Source organism: Lolium rigidum, chromosome 7 (genome assembly GCF_022539505.1).
Source record: "Lolium rigidum isolate FL_2022 chromosome 7, APGP_CSIRO_Lrig_0.1, whole genome shotgun sequence".
Taxonomy (NCBI): domain Eukaryota; kingdom Viridiplantae; phylum Streptophyta; class Magnoliopsida; order Poales; family Poaceae; genus Lolium; species Lolium rigidum.
In genome coordinates this window covers 331,088,958-331,106,504 of record NC_061514.1, presented here as the reverse complement: position 1 = coordinate 331,106,504, position 17,547 = coordinate 331,088,958, and the positions used below count along the sequence as shown (strand labels likewise).

General features: G+C 45.8%; 1 protein-coding gene across 1 annotated transcript; it reads left to right on the top strand.

The window, feature by feature from the left end:
* Positions 1-14,904: 14,904 nt before the first annotated feature.
* LOC124673430 (zinc finger CCCH domain-containing protein 10-like) lies at positions 14,905-15,804 on the top strand. The gene has a single exon (XM_047209510.1). It carries the CDS (start codon positions 14,905-14,907, stop codon positions 15,802-15,804), a length of 900 nt encoding a protein of 299 aa, XP_047065466.1.
* The last annotated feature ends 1,743 nt before the right edge of the window (positions 15,805-17,547 follow it).

Sequence of the window (17,547 nt, the reverse complement as noted above, 5' to 3'; positions counted from 1 at the left end):
CTCATCAATCAAAGTACCGTTTAGAAACAAGTTCACTCGTTGTTTAAGTAGCTTCGCACGAGCCCTTGTAATTGGTCCAATCCGAACTTCATTGGACTTGAGCTTCACAGTAGGTTCATCTTCATTTATCAATGACGGAGGTAGTGGTGTAGTAGAGATGTCCTCATCATCATATGACCCTATAGTTGATAGTGTTCTTTCAGCCACTCCCATCCTACTTATCATTCTATTCTTTATTATCATGATTCTCTTTTATTTATTACTCCATCGCTTCTGCACAACCTCTAACGCATTTGAAAATAGTATGAGTATGTATGCAAGTGTTCTTTCTATCACATTCATTTTCCGTTTTAAATGTTTGGTCTCTTTGGACTCTGTTGATCGGGACTACATAACAACCAACACATGAACCATCACCCCCACTTATACATGGCCATGGGAGCCTGGCCAGGCCCGAAAATTCTAGGCCATGCCTGGCCTAAATATTAGGCCCAACAACCTAGTCGGGCCCGAGTTTTTGAGAAATAATGAAGAGATCATGCCAGTGTCCCAAAGTCCGATGGGATTTTTCTCTACCCGGCCCAACCTATGCCCTACTTTTAGGCCCAATGGCTGGGCCAAGCCTACCTAGATTTTTTTGCCTTGGGCTTTGTTTGGTGTGGCTTGAAGCCTGGCCCGACCTCATAAATGCCTAGGTGTACCCCCACTCGATAATTTTATGTTCTAGTATAATTTTCTATTTTATAAATTAAATCTAGACTTTGAAATTGGACAAATTCTAGAACTACAACAAATGCCACCATTTAAATAATTGGCTCCTTGATACGTCTCCGACGTATCGATAATTTCTTATGTTCCATGCCACATTATTGATGATATCTACATGTTTTATACACACTTTATGTCATATTCGTGCATTTTCTGGAACTAACCTATTAACAAGATGCCGAAGAGCCGCTGTCTGTTTTCTGCTGTTTTTGGTTTCAGAAATCCTAGTAACGAAATATTCTCGAATTGGACGAAATCAACGCCCAGGGTCCTATTTTGCCACGAAGCTTCCAGAAGACCGAAGAGGAGTCGAAGTGGGGCCACGAGGCGCCGCCACCATAGGGCGGCGCGCCCCAGGCCCTGGCCACACCGACCTGTGGTGTGGGGCCCTCGTGTGGCCCCCCACGTTGCCCTTCCGCCTACTTAAAGCCTCCGTCGCGAAAACCCCGACATCGAGAGCCACGATACGGAAAACTTTCCGAGACGCCGCCGCCGCCAATCCCATCTCGGGGGATTCCGGAGATCTCCTCCGGCACCCTGCCGGAGAGGGGAATCATCTCCCGGAGGACTCTTCACCGCCATGGTCGCCTCCGGAGTGATGAGTGAGTAGTTCACCCCTGGACTATGGGTCCATAGCAGTAGCTAGATGGTTGTCTTCTCCTCATTGTGCTTCATTGTTGGATCTTGTGAGCTGCCTAACATGATCAAGATCATCTATCTGTAATTCTATATGTTGTGTTTGTCGGGATCCGATGGATAGAGAATACCATGTTATGTTAATTATCAAGTTATTACCTATGTGTTGTTTATGATCTTGCATGCTCTCCGTTATTAGTAGAGGCTCTGGCCAAGTTTTTGCTCTTAACTCCAAGAGGGAGTATTTATGCTCGATAGTGGGTTCATGCCTCCATTGATATCCGGGGCGGTGACGAGAAAGTTCTAAGGTTGTGGATTGCTCGTTGCCACTAGGGATAAAACATTGATGCTATGTCTAAGGATGTAGTTGTTGATTACATTACGCACCATACTTAATGCAATTGTCCGTTGCTTTGCAACTTAATACCGGAAGGGGTTCGGATGATAACCTCGAAGGTGGACTTTTTAGGCATAGATGCAGTTGGATGGCGGTCTATGTACTTTGTCGTAATGCCCAATTAAATCTCACTCGTACTTATCATGACATGTATGTGCATTGTTATGCCCTCTCTATTTGTCAATTGCCCGACTGTAATTTGTTCACCCAACATGCTTTTATCTTATGGGAGAGACACCTCTAGTGAACTGTGGACCCCGGTCCATTCTTTTATACCGAAATACAAATCTGCCGCAATACTTGTTTTTACTGTTTTCTCTGCAAACAATCATCTTCCACACAATACGGTTAATCCTTTGTTACGAGCAAGCCGGTGAGATTGACAACCTCACTCGTTTCGTTGGGGCAAAGTACTTTGGTTGTGTTGTGCAGGTTCCACGTTGGCGCCGGAATCTCCGGTGTTGCGCCGCACTACATCCCGCCGCCATCAACCTTCAACGTGCTTCTTGGCTCCTCCTGGTTCGATAAACCTTGGTTTCTTTCTGAGGGAAAACTTGCTGCTGTGCGCATCATACCTTCCTCTTGGGGTTCCCAACGAACGTGTGAGTTACACGCCATCACTCCTACTCAAAGACATTTGGCTCCATTGTCCTTATGCAAAGTCTGGTTCCGTTATATCCATGTTTTATGTTTGATGCTTACCGTAAATAAGGGGCACATCCAACATAGAATCCGTACTTGTTTCATGGTGGGTACCCATGGACATGGTCACTTTCCAGCTGTGTGCGACGCGGTCCTTTATATGCGTGCTTCCTTTTTAGGCGGGCCCTAGCCCTGTTCCCTTCCTATTCTCTCCTGCAAGCCAGCTTTGCACTGGTGCCTCTTTACTTATCCTCACCGGTTCACCGTCCTAAAGAAGCATTGCCATCAACGCTTCACTGTGTGACACATCCACCAATTAGGGTTTTGGTGTTGTGTCGGAGGGATGTTGCCGTCTCCTCATGGCGCGTAGGATTAGGTACCACACAATGGGTTCCCACAGTTGCTACAAATACTCGGCCCGTGTTGCAGTCATCGATATGAGAAAGACAAGAAACACACACACGCGCGCGCGCACGCACACACACACCCACACACGCGCAGGCACACACACAATGTCATGACTGGGATGCAATGTGATGACAAGATTAATTGCTTAACAACCAGGCCAAAGAAAATAGGAGTTGTGCCTCTAAGTATTTTTTTTTAGAATCCGGCCACTCTTTTTTGTCCCGGGCCTCTAATTGAGGTACCACAAACATCGACGAAAAAGAAGGCTGGGAGCAGGCTGCCTATAGTAAGCCACGGTCCAAAGCTGATGGATTATGATGTGAGCAATTCGGGAGCCTCGCTCTCGGCAAGCCTGCGATGTTAAGCAAGGAGCTGAGGACGTTAGGCTCGATACAGAGAGGAAATCGTCTGGATGACTTCTGGTATCTTCGGTCCATCTGTTCTGTGGCTCCTCTTGTAGAGTCGTCCCGACCGGTGAATCTGTGATCATGAACTACAACTGCTAGAACCAAAGTGCGGGAGTTCGTCATGATCCATAAATAGCTGGTTTTTTAGCAAAAAAAAATATGAGCACATTAAATAAAATGAGGTTTAACGTATAGGAGGCGGCGGAAAAGTCACAAACCCATCTAGATTTTCGTCCTCCTCGCCGGCGATACCGCCGGTCTGCTCCGCCTCCGGTGGCCTTGGGGCCTGGGAGGTGTGGCGGACCACGGTCCCTCGCCGGCGGGGAGTTTTGGTTCTTAATTTAGTTTGCTTTTCAGTCTCTTTTTTGGGATGGTGAGGCGGTGGCTACATCCTGAAGTCAGAATAAGGTCCTCCCCGTCCTATCCTCGCTCCGATGGTGCATCTAGCGCTGACGGAGGACGCGTGGAGTTGTGTTCCCGTCGGTTCTCCTGGGATCCGGTCGGTTTTCGTGTTTGTTGGTGTGGTTTCATGTCAGTCTCTTCCGATCTACGGTTGTCATCATTGGCGATGGTTGCTGCTCTGGTGCGCTGGTCCTTTGGGACCTTAGCACGACGACTTCCCATCTGTCTACTACAACAAGCTCTACTACGACAAGCTTTGCCTGATTCTGGCGATGGAGGGGCGAGGACAGCGGCGCGCCTTCGGCTCGTGCTAGTGTTTGTAGTCGTCGCTAGGTGGTCCGAATACCAATTTGTTATTTTCTTTACTTTTTGGAATATTTGTACTACTGTTGATGATTATTAATAGATCGGTGGATTTCTCGCAAAAAAAAAATGAGGTTTGCTCTTTTTGTTGGTTTGGCTCTCTAGGACAGTAGGACGGCATTAGCCATCGTTGATGACTTACGAGTTTGTGCTTGGTGGAAAAGCCGTTGAGAATTGTTAGGGACGAGATCAGTACTATCGGCCTATAGGTAAAGATCTACTTCCTTCTTATGCAATTACTAGTTGAATGCCCGTGCGTTGCTACGGCCTGACAGATTTAGATATGTTACATTGGTCAAAATATTTTTAATTAATGTCTCCGTCCAAGAATAACTGACTTGGATTTGTGCAAGTTTAGACAAATCTAAGTCATTTTTTCGGATGGAGGAAGCTTTTTTGGGACGGGGGAAGCATAATACTCCATCTGAACATAATGTTCGTTCTTAAATTTCACTGGTCAACCGGTCAACCATTTGCTAATTTTACTATAATTTGTGCTTATAATGTCCACAAAATTTATACAAATATATATGAAATGAAAGAGATTTGCAAGACGAATACACAAATTCAACTTAAACATTCTAACATATATTTTGGTACATATTTGCGTTCGTAGTCCTGCGTGCAGAAAAAACATGCCTTATATTTTGGGATACAGTGAGTACTTGCATTATGGCTCTGTTGCAACCATTATCGCCCTACGTCTACTTGCTCTGGACGACTATCATCTCACCCTTTTCAAATTTCTTCTCTCCCGCACATTTAAAATAATGCACATAAAAAGATGGATACACATGCTTGCGTAGGTTTTGCAATTGCGACCTCAATGTCTATTCCTTTTATTCTGCTACATAGTCAAATTTGGGCCGTGCTTGTGAATATATATGATGTTCCCTTCTCATACAGATTCCCATACCCTTGTAAGGATAATTGGTTGGGTAAAAAAAATGCAAGACACAATAAAATCCTTGTTCCATGAATCAAATATGTCGAAAAATAAAAGTGATGGGACCATTAGTAGATTAGTGTGTGAAATACATAACAAAACATGGAAATGCGATCAAATAATCGGTGCAAATGGGTTGCACAAGGGTATCGCATCCATCACCACACGCAAAGAGCTTATTATGAAACATGTGTTGACACATACATAAATCAATTCATCAATCCACGCCATCCAGGGCAGATTTCATCATTCACTACATGGACGCGCAATTCATCAATCCATGTGAGAAATAAAAGAATTAATTTTCTCATCCGGAAATCAGCATTACTTGTACTGTTTGAAAAACTGGTGTTGTCTATACCGTCTTCTTTTCTGTTATAAAACGATTCATGCCTCATCCAATATATCAATAATAGTAGACCAGTACTGAATCTACTATACTACCAACTTGCGGACTAAAAAATAAAACCACAGCCAAAGATTTTGTTATTCACCTCTGTTCTCAGATTGAAAGGATGTGGGATCTGTTTTTGCTATTCGGTTATTCCAGATGCTCAGTGACTCAAATGACTGTCAAACATAGAGGACGTACCCAGTGCTGAGAGCTCCCGCACTGTGCGGGGTCTGGGGAAGGTGTTAGTGTCAAGCCTTACCCTCACGAAGTGCAATGTGAGGAGACCGCGACTCGAACCTGGGACCTCTCGGTCACAGGCGTTGAGGCTCTACCGCTGCATCTGGCCCGCCCTTCCACTATCAAACATAGAGCAAATAATTTTTTTTAGAGAGGATTAGATAATTTACAATAGACTTTAGAGCAGAAAAATAGGTATTAGGTTCTACCAGTCTGTCCCAGCAAAATCTAAAAAAAGTAAAGAACTTTTATCAATACAATTCCTTCTTTTCATTTGCCCTTTACTGAATTTGGACAGCATGGCCTCCCGGTCGGCAGAGTCTTGCCTCCATTCGAAGTTCATTTTCCTCAATGATGCCCATTTTCGTGATGAAATTGCCAAATATCATCAAACTATATCTGAACAGAGCGGAAATTCAGAATTGAAAGCCAACCAGTAATTGAAATTCAGCCAAAACCATACACTTTGTTAACTCTTTCAATTTAGAGAATTGCCTGCTGGCAGGCATGTCATGCGTTTTGGAAGTGCAACACATATTTTCAGGTTGTAATAATCATGTGCTAAAATTGCAGTAATGCACGGAGTGATGATAATTAGCACTTCATATATTTTATCCTGAACAAAAAAAAACTTGATTGTCCGTGCAACAAGTTGTGTTAGTCTCCCGTCATTGCAAGAGTTGCTGCTTCAGGACTGAAAATACTGTTGTGCTCCCTGAAGAATTGCATGCTCTGTCCTCCCTCCAACTCCTACGGATATTAAATTGTCCCGAGATTCAGTCGTTGCCACATAATTGCCCGAAAATTTATAGAAAATTTAATTACATTGCATAGATTTATATCTCTTTGGTATAGGTAGCTAGCTAGCAGCAAACCATATGAGCAATCACAATTCTTAAAGTACTGCCATTTCTAATCAATCGCACATGTATACTATGAGACCAAATTAACGGTGGGAATAGTGATCATAAATTCAAACAAATTTCTGCTGAGATTAGTAATATAAACCATGCTATGTAGTCCCTTAAAAATATGAAATGATAGCATTTGCGTGCAGCCTGTAAGATGGAGCCAATCAGTAAAGAGGACAAATTCACTACATGGTATCATTATGAAACGGTATGCCTGTCTTTCTGTCTAAATGATATCACTTACGGAATCCAAGCAGTCAAATAATATTCCCGATATCATTATCTAAGCCCTGTGTAGTAATTTCCAATATAATTTTGCAAATAATATTTCTAGAAAATGAGCTTATATGTACAACCAGATGCAATCAGTTGTTATGTGTTCACCAATTCAACTAAGTACACTTCAGCGAGAGAATCTAATTCTAGAAGGAAGAAGTCTACAATAGCAGAACAATTCAGAACAAAATAGTCAACTCTTTATTCCATTTATCCGGACAACTTAAAAAGGCTGAAATCAACTACAAGCAAGAGGACCAGAAGTTTCTTTATGCCCTGGCTCTGAATTGGGATATAGGCGAGGAGTGTGCAAGCTGAGCTCATCTAGGTGAAAAAAAATGAGCATGATTATGAAGTAAATGCTGATGAGATAAGTTCATCGGCAGACATATCAAAAGTAGTACAAGTACACAATTTTACCTCACCAAATATCAAGACATCTTGTCCGACCGCTACCAAGCTGGCTTGCTGATCCATTATCAGTCCCTTCATGTCAACCTAATTCAGCTACTTAAAGTTAGTATCATATATACATTTGCTTAGTCAGGAATTCAGCACGTGCAGGAACAAGCCATTGATGGTGCATGTGTTTTCGATGGTGTGCTTTTGAAGGAGACGGCTACCTTGCCCATACTCATGTTGGTAAAGACATTGATCATCATTTGTATAATGGTCAGAGGGAGGATCCTTGTGTGTTGCATCGCCAATTAAAAGAGAAGTTCATTCATCAATGATGGCGTCGCCGCTGCGACCGCCGCCGTATTTCTCATTGAAGCGCCATTCTAAGGAGAGGGGGCTCGGCGCACAATTGCTAGCCTCTAGAAGCATGCATGAGAAGGAGACAGTGCCATGGGATTGATCTACATTGAAGACTATATTTCAAATGATGCCGTGAATGCTTATGGCACCGCTGCACACTCACGCCGCCACCCACACCCCACATGACTCTGAGTGTAGCACGATCATCGCCTAACTCCAAGCCATTGTTGTCCCTGTGATATGCAAATGCAACTGTTCGACTACCAATAGAAGAATTCAGTCGAACATAAACAGACATACTTAAATAAAACAATGGCACTGAAAAATTAAATTTGGGAACAGTAATGGAAAGGGGATAACTCACAAAAAGTACATATGGATACAAAGACTGCACTATAATATCAATGATTGCATCATGAATTTCTGCCATAATGGCGGAGTGTTTTAGCATGATCAACTTGGCATAGGCATTTTTTCAAATACCTTGTAGGCAGAAGGATTGCCGATGGCTGGGACATACATCTCTTCAATATTTAGCAGGGCCTACGCAGTCTTGTAAGCAGTCAAAATCATGATTATTTAGGAAAATCTTGAACAGAAGCAAACATAAATCAAGCTTACCTCATCACAAGTGGTGGAGGAGATCTCGAGATGGCTGGTATGGAGCTGCACATGACGATGGGAGAGGAGATAAAAGTGAGATCGATGAGCGCTCGTAAATTGGACGTAAAAGAGGATCCAACCGTTGACAAGAATTACCTGCGACCTAAAAGTGAGATCGATGAGCGATCGGCAAGGTGCTCGAGCTGCCGCACCAGTCAAAGGTAGAGGATGTGGGTAGACCTCGGCACCCCGCCGCCGCCGGGCCAGCGGCTTCTCTAGGAGGCGGTGCAACGAATTTATCCCCGTGATGAGCAGCTGGTCGAGGTGCTCGTCGTTGGTGGCACCGCTACCATCGCAGCGAACCAGCGCCCAGAGACGCGGAGTGCCGCCGGACCAGCGCGAAGATCCAGAGGATGGGCAGTGCACTCGGGTAGGTCTGGGTCAGCGAGCAGCAAGAGCATGATGAACTTCCCCGATTGAGCGCGGTGGATTCCCGACGGCGGTCTTTATGGGGCTCTAGCTCGGATTCCATGCGCTGGGGGTGAGATGAAATGTGTGGCTGCGCTCGGACCTGATCTAGGGATCCATGGGAGGAACCGAGAAAGTCACGATGGCTTACCCTTTTCTTCTCGGTGGGTATTGTAATCTCAGTCGCTAAATTTCATCGGTGGCAGGGAAACATAATTAGCAGAAGATCATAGGAAGGACGAGTATCGTGCAATGAAGGAAGGTACCTTGCAATTACGTGGGAATAGGAAAGTGTCTTCCTGGAGGCTGGAGCATATCTTGCAATTCGTGATTGAGGAGAATCAAGTCTGGAATAGGAAATATCTTCTCATGCCATAGCCTAGAGAGTAATTGATGTTACCATAATTATTCAGTGTTGACCGTCTGACTTGATTGGATGTGAAATATCGTGACTGATTTTTATACCATAATTAATTTGTGCGTGGAGATATTTGGGGTGTGATTTGATCGGACGAAGCGGAGATCGTGAGATTGATTGGACGGACAGGATGCTTCCAATAACGACCACCAAAGTGCGTTGAGTGTCAAAATACCAACTCCCATTTAATAGTAAAAATTGGTTGTATATTGGTTATAATGGATCTTGCGATTTAAGCTAGGGTTAGCTCTAAGGCGAGTTGATCGATCTCTATTGCTCTTGTTCCAATTGGTTGAATATTTACGTCAGCTTCCAATTATTTAGTTGCAGTTGCAGGTGCCACGTGAAAGATTAGGAGCAATGTGAAACTCACCACAAGTTCAAACCTTCATAAGTAGAAGATAGATAGTATTTCGCTTGGGGTTTAAGGAAGATGGATAAGAGCAAGTACGGGCGTATCTAGACATAATTTTATCTAGAATGAATATGTACACACTGAAATAGGTCTAAATATCTATATAAACCTAAGTCATTTACTTCTAAACGTTCATCGAGGTGGCAATAATTGCCAAAGAGGAGATTATGCAGCGCAAGCGAGCTTTCACAGTCTATGCGCCGGCTATCCCAGCTGGTTTAGTAATGTGCATTCATGATCTAGCTTTGTGATGGTTTGCATGTTTCATTCAAAAATATGTCCTCTCTGTGTGGTTTTTCCCTTTTCTATATGAAAATGCAGTTGCTAGAAAAACACCTGGTGCCCCCCCGACCTAGATGGCTTCATGCGCTGAATGAGACATCAAAGTAAAGATCAGTGTTTGTATATATAGCAACCTTTTTTCTTTTCTTGACATCATGTATACTCTCCACAAAAGATGTCTCAACTTGGTCTAAATTTGAATGTATCTAAACATGATTTAGTGTATAGATATACCTAAATTTAGACAAAGTTAAGACATATTTAGGTACCTATTGCACCTTCAGTAAGAAAAACCGGTTTAATTAGCATTCCTCATTACAACTATACTACTCCCTCCAACCCATATTAGTTCTCGCTGAAACGAGTGAACAAATGCAATATAATGTATCTAGATACGAACGAACCGGCGACAAGTATAATGAATCAGAGAGAGTATATAACATCATGAACATGGTAATTTTCCACATGTAATGATCTCTTGAGCACCGACTTTATTGAGTTCGTGCCACTCAGGGCAATCAACCTCCTCTGCGGGAGATATACGTGCACACACCGGAAATGCAATTTTAGGAGCGTTGTGGCTGACCGATCAAGCAACCACCACTGCAAGAACATCATGATTCGTGCATTATAATGTGCACCATTAAATTACGCACTAAGAGCATCTCCAGTCGCGTCCCCAAACCATCCCCTAAAGGGATTTAGGGCGCGCCGGATAAAAAAACATTCCCAGCCGCGTCTCTAAAAGCCGCTTTTTGTCCGGCGCCCCGAGCCTGTCCCCGCTCCACAGGAGGCGCTCCGGGCACGCCGGACACAACGCTCCCACATGTCGGCGACTATTTCCATAAACCGTTGGTTCGCGCCTTTTTTCTCGTCGCTCCTTCCCTCCCGCGCCTTTCACCCCTCCGTCGCCGCTGGATTTGCCGGCCGTTTCGACGACTGATCTCTTCTGAGAGTCGACACCGTCGTCGCGGCTGGCACTCTCGCCGGTCGTTTCGCCGCCACCGCTCCGCTAGCGCGTCCCAGAATGAGGCGTCAAATCCACCCCACCTCCGCGCACACAAGGTGCTCGACGACTTGCCAGGTACGCACGATTGGCCGCTGTTCGTTGCCTCGTCTGCCGCGACGTAATTTTAACCATTGATTTTGCTTCAGACATGGATATCGACGACGAGATGGTTGCCCTACTGCTAGAGGACGAGCAAGACTTCGACGATGACCTCCGGGAGCATTTGCTGATCATCGTGTCCCTCCAGGACGTGCTTGATGCCGAGGCAGAGAAGAGGAAGAGGCCGCGCCGCGGAGGTTCAAGGCCAGGGAGAAAGAAGTCGAAGCCCCGGCAGATGATGGAGGGGCATACCATGCTGCACAACGACTACTTCGCAGATGAGGCAACACATGCGGACAATTTTCGGCACCGGTATAGGATGAGCAAGGATATCTTCATGAATATTCTCCATGGCGTTCGAGAGTTCGACCCTTACTTCAAGCTCAAGCACGACGTTGTAGGCGTTGTCGGGTTCTCGTCGATTCAGAAGTGCACCGCCGCCATGAGGATGCTTGCATACGGAGCATCTGCCGATACATAGGACGACTACCTTCGCATGAGTGAGTCTACTGCCATTGAGTGCATGTACAAATTTTACCGAGCTGTGGTGAGAAAATTTGGCAAATACTACTTGAGAGGGCCAACTTAGGAAGAGACTGCAAGGATCATGGCACAAAATGCTGCCAGAGGATTCCCTGGAACGCTTGGAAGCATCAATTGCATGCACTGGTCATTGAAGAACTGCCCGTTTGCTTGGCAAGGTATATACAAAGGGCGTCATAGATATTGCAGTGTGGTGCTTGAAGCTGTGGCAGATTATGACATGTGGATTTGGCATTCTTTCTTTGGCATGGCGGGATCACACAATGATATCAACGTGTTGCAGCAGTCTCCGGTGTTCAGCAGACTAGTGGAAAGGCATGCTCCACCATGCAACTATGAGATCAATGGCCACCAATATACCAAAGGCTATTATCTAGCCGATGGTATATATCCAACATGAGCCACTTTTGTCAAAACAATCTCGAATCCATCAGGTCAGAAAAATTCCCACTTTGCTGCGCGACATGAGGCTTGCAGGAAGGATGTCGAGCAGACATTTGGTATGGTTCAAGCTTAATTTGCAATTGTCCGGTACCCTGCTCTAAGCTGGTCTCACGACCAAATGTGGGAGGTGATGTAGGCTTGTGTGATCATGCACAACATGACATCGAGAATGGCCGCAAGAATCATGCCAGGACACATGTTGGTCCATATGAGTGTCAGGGCTCTCTTGCCGAGGTTGATCATGAGTTGCCTGCAGATTTTGCTGATTTCCTCGCCATGCACGCAGAGATCCGTGACAGCAATGTTCACGAGCAACTTCAAGTTGATCTCGTTGAGTATTTATGGAGGATCAAAGGATTATCAGCAGATGCCGCGTCACCTTGATCTAGCCCTATTTATTATATTTGTTTAGTTGTTTTATTGTTTGTTGTATTTTAATTTGAAAACAATCTCCGCAAACATATTTCTTTGTATGCTATATTTAATAAATGGTTGTGTTTTCATGTTTGGGGGCGGCGTTTGGGAGACGCGACTGGGGAGCGACGTCCCCCAAACGCGGCACGAATAAAACACGTCCCCTAAACGCTCGATCCGGCGCCGTTTGGGACGGTTTGAGGGACTCGACTGAAGATGCTCTAAGTCACAAATATTTAAATTTAATCATGCGGTCCATATATGTTGTAGCATAAATCAGTTGCAGAAACAGACGGTCGAAACTTGGCGGGTAGGCCACAGCGCCGCTAGAAAAACGGCTTTATTCACACACAGCCATAGCTGGAAAGTAGAGTCAGTTGGCATGGGAACTGCCGCTCACGGCGCCACACGCCTCGCCGGAGGGAGTGCGTGTGCAGCCGACGCGCGCATGCGACGCCTGGAGCTACCAGAGATCGCCCGCACCGCACCGCACAGCGTGCATGCGTCCACCGCGGGCGGGCGGGCGCGCGGCGGCAGGACGCGAACGGAGCTGGTGAGCTTTGTCGTCGAGTCGCCGAACCGAAAGGTAGGCGAGCCACGCCACGGCCGCATGACGCGCATCCGCGCGCGACGACAAGGAACCGAAGCTAGCCGATGCGGCCAAGCTTGGCGTGGAGGCCACCGACGCCGATCGACGGACGAGGGCGCCATCTGTCTGCACGCATGCTTGCCTGCGTATGTCATGGCGTCTCCAGCTCTACGCATCCACCGCACGGCTAGCTTGATCCATCCCCAGTGACTCGAGCGGATAGATGCAGTGTTGTAACGCAGATTCGATGTGAGCTTGAAGAAACGGAAGGGTAGCTCTAGGTCGTTCGAGAAGCAGGTTACTTGGGGGATAGGGGGATGCTTGCTTGCTTGCTGATGATTGATTGTGCACCAACTTACCTTCTAACGTTTGGGAAGTGCTTGGAATGCAGATGTTACATCAAAAGTTACCTTGTCATCGCAAAGAACAGTTTCGATTCCCGCTGTAATCTGGAAAGAGTTATGCAGTACATCAAAAGTTACCTCGTCATCGCAAAGAACAGTTTCGATTCCCGCTGTAATCTGGAAAGATTTATGCAGTTCAATAACCAGGAACATGCAGGGCTAGATCAAAACTAATTTGGGTGCACTGCTCATCATGGCTTCCCGATAATTATAGGCAAATTTAAGCCACATCTGTACACTAATTATTGTCTAGGTTATGTTGTGATCTAAATTCAAATAAATGTTAACTTCTGACGAGCAGAGTGTGGCATGTCGCTATTGTGGATTCAAATGTTCTATGTTTCACTTGTAGGCCGAGCTAGGGGTGGGAATGTGGGGGAGGTGGTGATGCTTTAATGTAAATGACAACATATTTCTATGATGGATTAGACATTGAATTTGAACATTTGTTCCGTTTCAATCCACCATTGAATTTGACCCCTCGGCGCCGCAAAAGAGGAATGAAATACGATATCATGAATTTTGTTCTGTTTGAATCCACAATTGAATTTTACCCCTCGATACCATTATACAACAGAACAGAAATACCCTTGATTCAAATGTATTATGTTTCACTCGTTGACTGACTTAATAGGACAATATTACACATCTTTCCTATAGCATGGCGTGCGAGGGCGGGTATGTGACGGGATGGTGATGTTTTACCGTAAACGACAACCTAGTTTGTCGTTGATGAATTTAACATTGATGCCAAGCATAAAAATAGAACAAAATATGATATAGCATGGCAAGCGATGGGGGTGGGTACGTGGGGGATTCTGTAATGTGTTGTGTAAACGACAACATAATTTGATGGCGGTAGCGGTTGGACATTGTTGTCGCGTCGTAACACGAAGAAGTGAGCACCCCCCCTCCCCGCGTCGCCGCACTCAAAAAGGAAAGACAAATCTTCATGGTTCCGTTTGAATCCACAATAGAATTCGAGCCTTGATCCCTCCTATGTCGTTACTCGTTAGTATTTCTCTTGGGCATAGGTAAAAGGCGTTGCTTGCATCACACGGGTTTGGTCGATGGGTTTAGACCGAACAAACGCATCTAATCAAACACACCCTTGCTCAACAACCACAAGGAGGGCTACACGGCACACCGCTTGCACAACTCATCTTATCACATTGGCACCGGACAAAATGCCCTTACCTGGCCACCACAAAACTACATAGATATCCTACTTCCTCACACAAAGTCTCCTTTTCAGTAGAGGAAGTGTCCATAATCTAGGTGTTAGTTAGGGGAGTCTTATCATAGGCTCTATCTATCCAAACACCCAAACGTCTACACCACGTTTGCAGCAATATAGAAATAGGTACGAGACAAAATTACAGCACAGTCACTCCATGCCAAGCACTATACCCCTATATATACCTCGCAGCAGCACCCAACACACATCTCAGCACTAACACACATCTCCATATTCAGCAACCATGGTTTCCATCACGAGATCATCTTGTTCTTCTCGACAGTTTTGCAGCAATGGCCATTACAATATGTAGCAGATAGACGTTGTATCTCCAGCACACATCGATCGATCTCCATGGGTGTAGCTAGTAGCCATGATTTAATTTAGGTTGGACTTTGTTGTGTTGGTGTGAATAAGCTAGAGATCGACGACGATGGACGTGGCCGACATGTACGCCTTGCTGGTACAGGGGAACAGCGCCTTGGGCGGCGGCGGGTACCTGGCGGACCCGACGACGTGGGGCGCATGGGCCCACGAGGGGCACCGGCTGTGGGCGTCCATGTCGGAGGAGTTCTGGGTGTACGTGTACAAGGTGCGGCGGTGCCCGCAGCCGTGCAGCCATGACTGGACGGCCTGCCCCTACGCGCACAAGGGCGAGCGCGCACGCCGCCGCGACCCGCGCCGTTTCGCCTACGTCGCCGTCTCCTGCCCGGACTACCGCGCGCAAGCGCAGGCGCAGCTCGCCGCCGGAGGCGGGCAGCCGCCGCCGAGCTGCCGGCGCGGGCTCAAGTGCCGGTACGCGCACGGCGTGTTCGAGCTCTGGCTGCACCCCTCCCGGTTCCGCACGCGCATGTGCGAGGCTGGCCGGCGCTGCCCGCGGCCGATCTGCTTCTTCGCCCACTTGCCCGCCGAGCTCAGGGGCAACGACCACATCGCCGCTGGCGCCCTGTCCCTGCCGATGATCTCCGTGCCGCCGTCGCCGCCTCGGCTACTCCATCGCGCGCCTTCTCCTCCTCTGGCGTCGCCGCCGCCGACGGCTGTTTCACGTGGCCAGCTGTTCGATGATCTGACCCTGCAGTCCACGCAGAAGCAGAACAGGCTTCGGGTGCTGAGCCTGTACTCTGCCGTCGCCGCCGACACCGTTTTTTCCTCCGCTGCCACCTCCGCCGCTGCTGCTGCTGCCACTGCTGCCGCCACCGTGCCGACCCTGATGGCCTTACCGGCGGGCGGCGGCGAGGACGTGAAGGGCGGCCGTTGTGCGGAGGAGGAGGACTCTGTGATGAACGACTACCAGTACCCGCACGTTGATCTCATCATGGACCTGGTGAGCTAGCAGGTAACCATGGTAAGGAATAATTACCGGACGGGTTAATAAGAGTGTGTCCATGGGCACGTGACTGCGTGAGCCCGTGCATGCGTTTATGTTTGTGTGTATGCGTGCGTGTGCATGATTCTTACATAGTAGTTTGCATGTCATGCATGGATGCCATGTGGCAGGTGGTCGATCGATCGGGCCGAGAGAGAGCTGAGGAATGAACGTGGCTATGTATATAGCGTGCCTGCTCATAAATCATAATAAGTGTCTGTGTCCATGTGTGGATTTATCAGAAGCAAATGTACATTGCATAATTGCAATTGTTAATTTTTAATTGTTAATTGATTATATATGTCGTCTTAATAATCTGTCAAAGACACAAGTCTATACTTTGTCCCTCGGTTTTTATTCATTGCAATTTTTGCCACACCAACTATTTTTTCAGGTAAACTTCTTGGTACCTTCTCATCGGGCAAATGTTCATAATTGTCCAATGCACATGCATAAATGGTTTGTCGAAACCAATGTATCCAATCTTTTTTGTTTCATATGTAATGTACAAGTAGTTTTATTTGTAGACAACATACATACTTTGTGAACCACACACATGTTAGGTAACAATAAAATGGAAACCCCATGCTTACCTTCATGTCTTGTGATTTTATCTTAGCTCATCCAATGCACTACTAGCAAGATAGGCATGGTGTCTCATTGTCTTCCTAGAGAGTCTTTGTGCAAGCCTTTTAAAAGCGAAGAATTATCCCTTCGGTGAACTCATTGATACGGCGTTTGTAATAAACCTGTCTCAGGGGTTGGCAAAGGATAATACATGGACTGAAGTTATTACTTAAAAAGGGGATTATGTGGCGTATCAGTAACGGAAAAAAAGTGATGATTTTGAGATACAATTCTATTCCTCGTGGTCATATGAAAATTGCCAGCACCATAACAAATTCTATTGTAAGATGGGTGGCAAATCTGATTGACCAAGATGACCATATATGGAAAGAAAATATGGTTAGGAGGATTTTTATCACCACCATCGTGTTGAAGAGATACTAAAGATCAAATTAGCTAATTGTGAAGACGGTGATTTTATTGCGCGGACTTTGGAAAGGAATGATGCTTCCTTGGTGAGGAGTGCATAGAATCCGACACTCGAAATTCGGAATAGCACACCGCCAAATTCAAGTACAAGCATGAATAGTGATAGGAACCTGTGTAAAGTTATTTTGGAGTGCTAAGGTTCCTCCAAAAGTGAAGATATTCATCTGGAAGCTTGCTACAAACACAATTGCAGTTCAAGCAAACTGTATATTAAACTTCGAAACCTTCTGCCAACTTGCAATATCTGGTATAATGCTACTATGAACTGTACAAAGGTAAATGCCTTGTGACAAGGTTTAACTAAAACTTGGAATTTACCTCTGTTCTCCCCTTCAATATGAACGAAAGGAGTGAATTTTAGTTTTACTTTACCAACTCAAACTCAACCATGATATGCGTGAGAAGATGATGCCTATTTGGTGGAGGGCATGGAATGATAGAAATGATATAATTTTCAGGAAAGATGATGCGTATCTTGAAAGCTTGATACCTTCTTACAAAATAACTTAGCTTCCATACAGGGTATTACGAAGGGGCCAGGCTGGCAACAAGTAATTGAAAGGGGAAAGCACTGGCAGAAAAAAAGTGTGTGTAGCCCTGTACCAGTCCAAAATCAGACAGCACAAGCAGTAGAGAAAGAAAGATGGAAAAAAC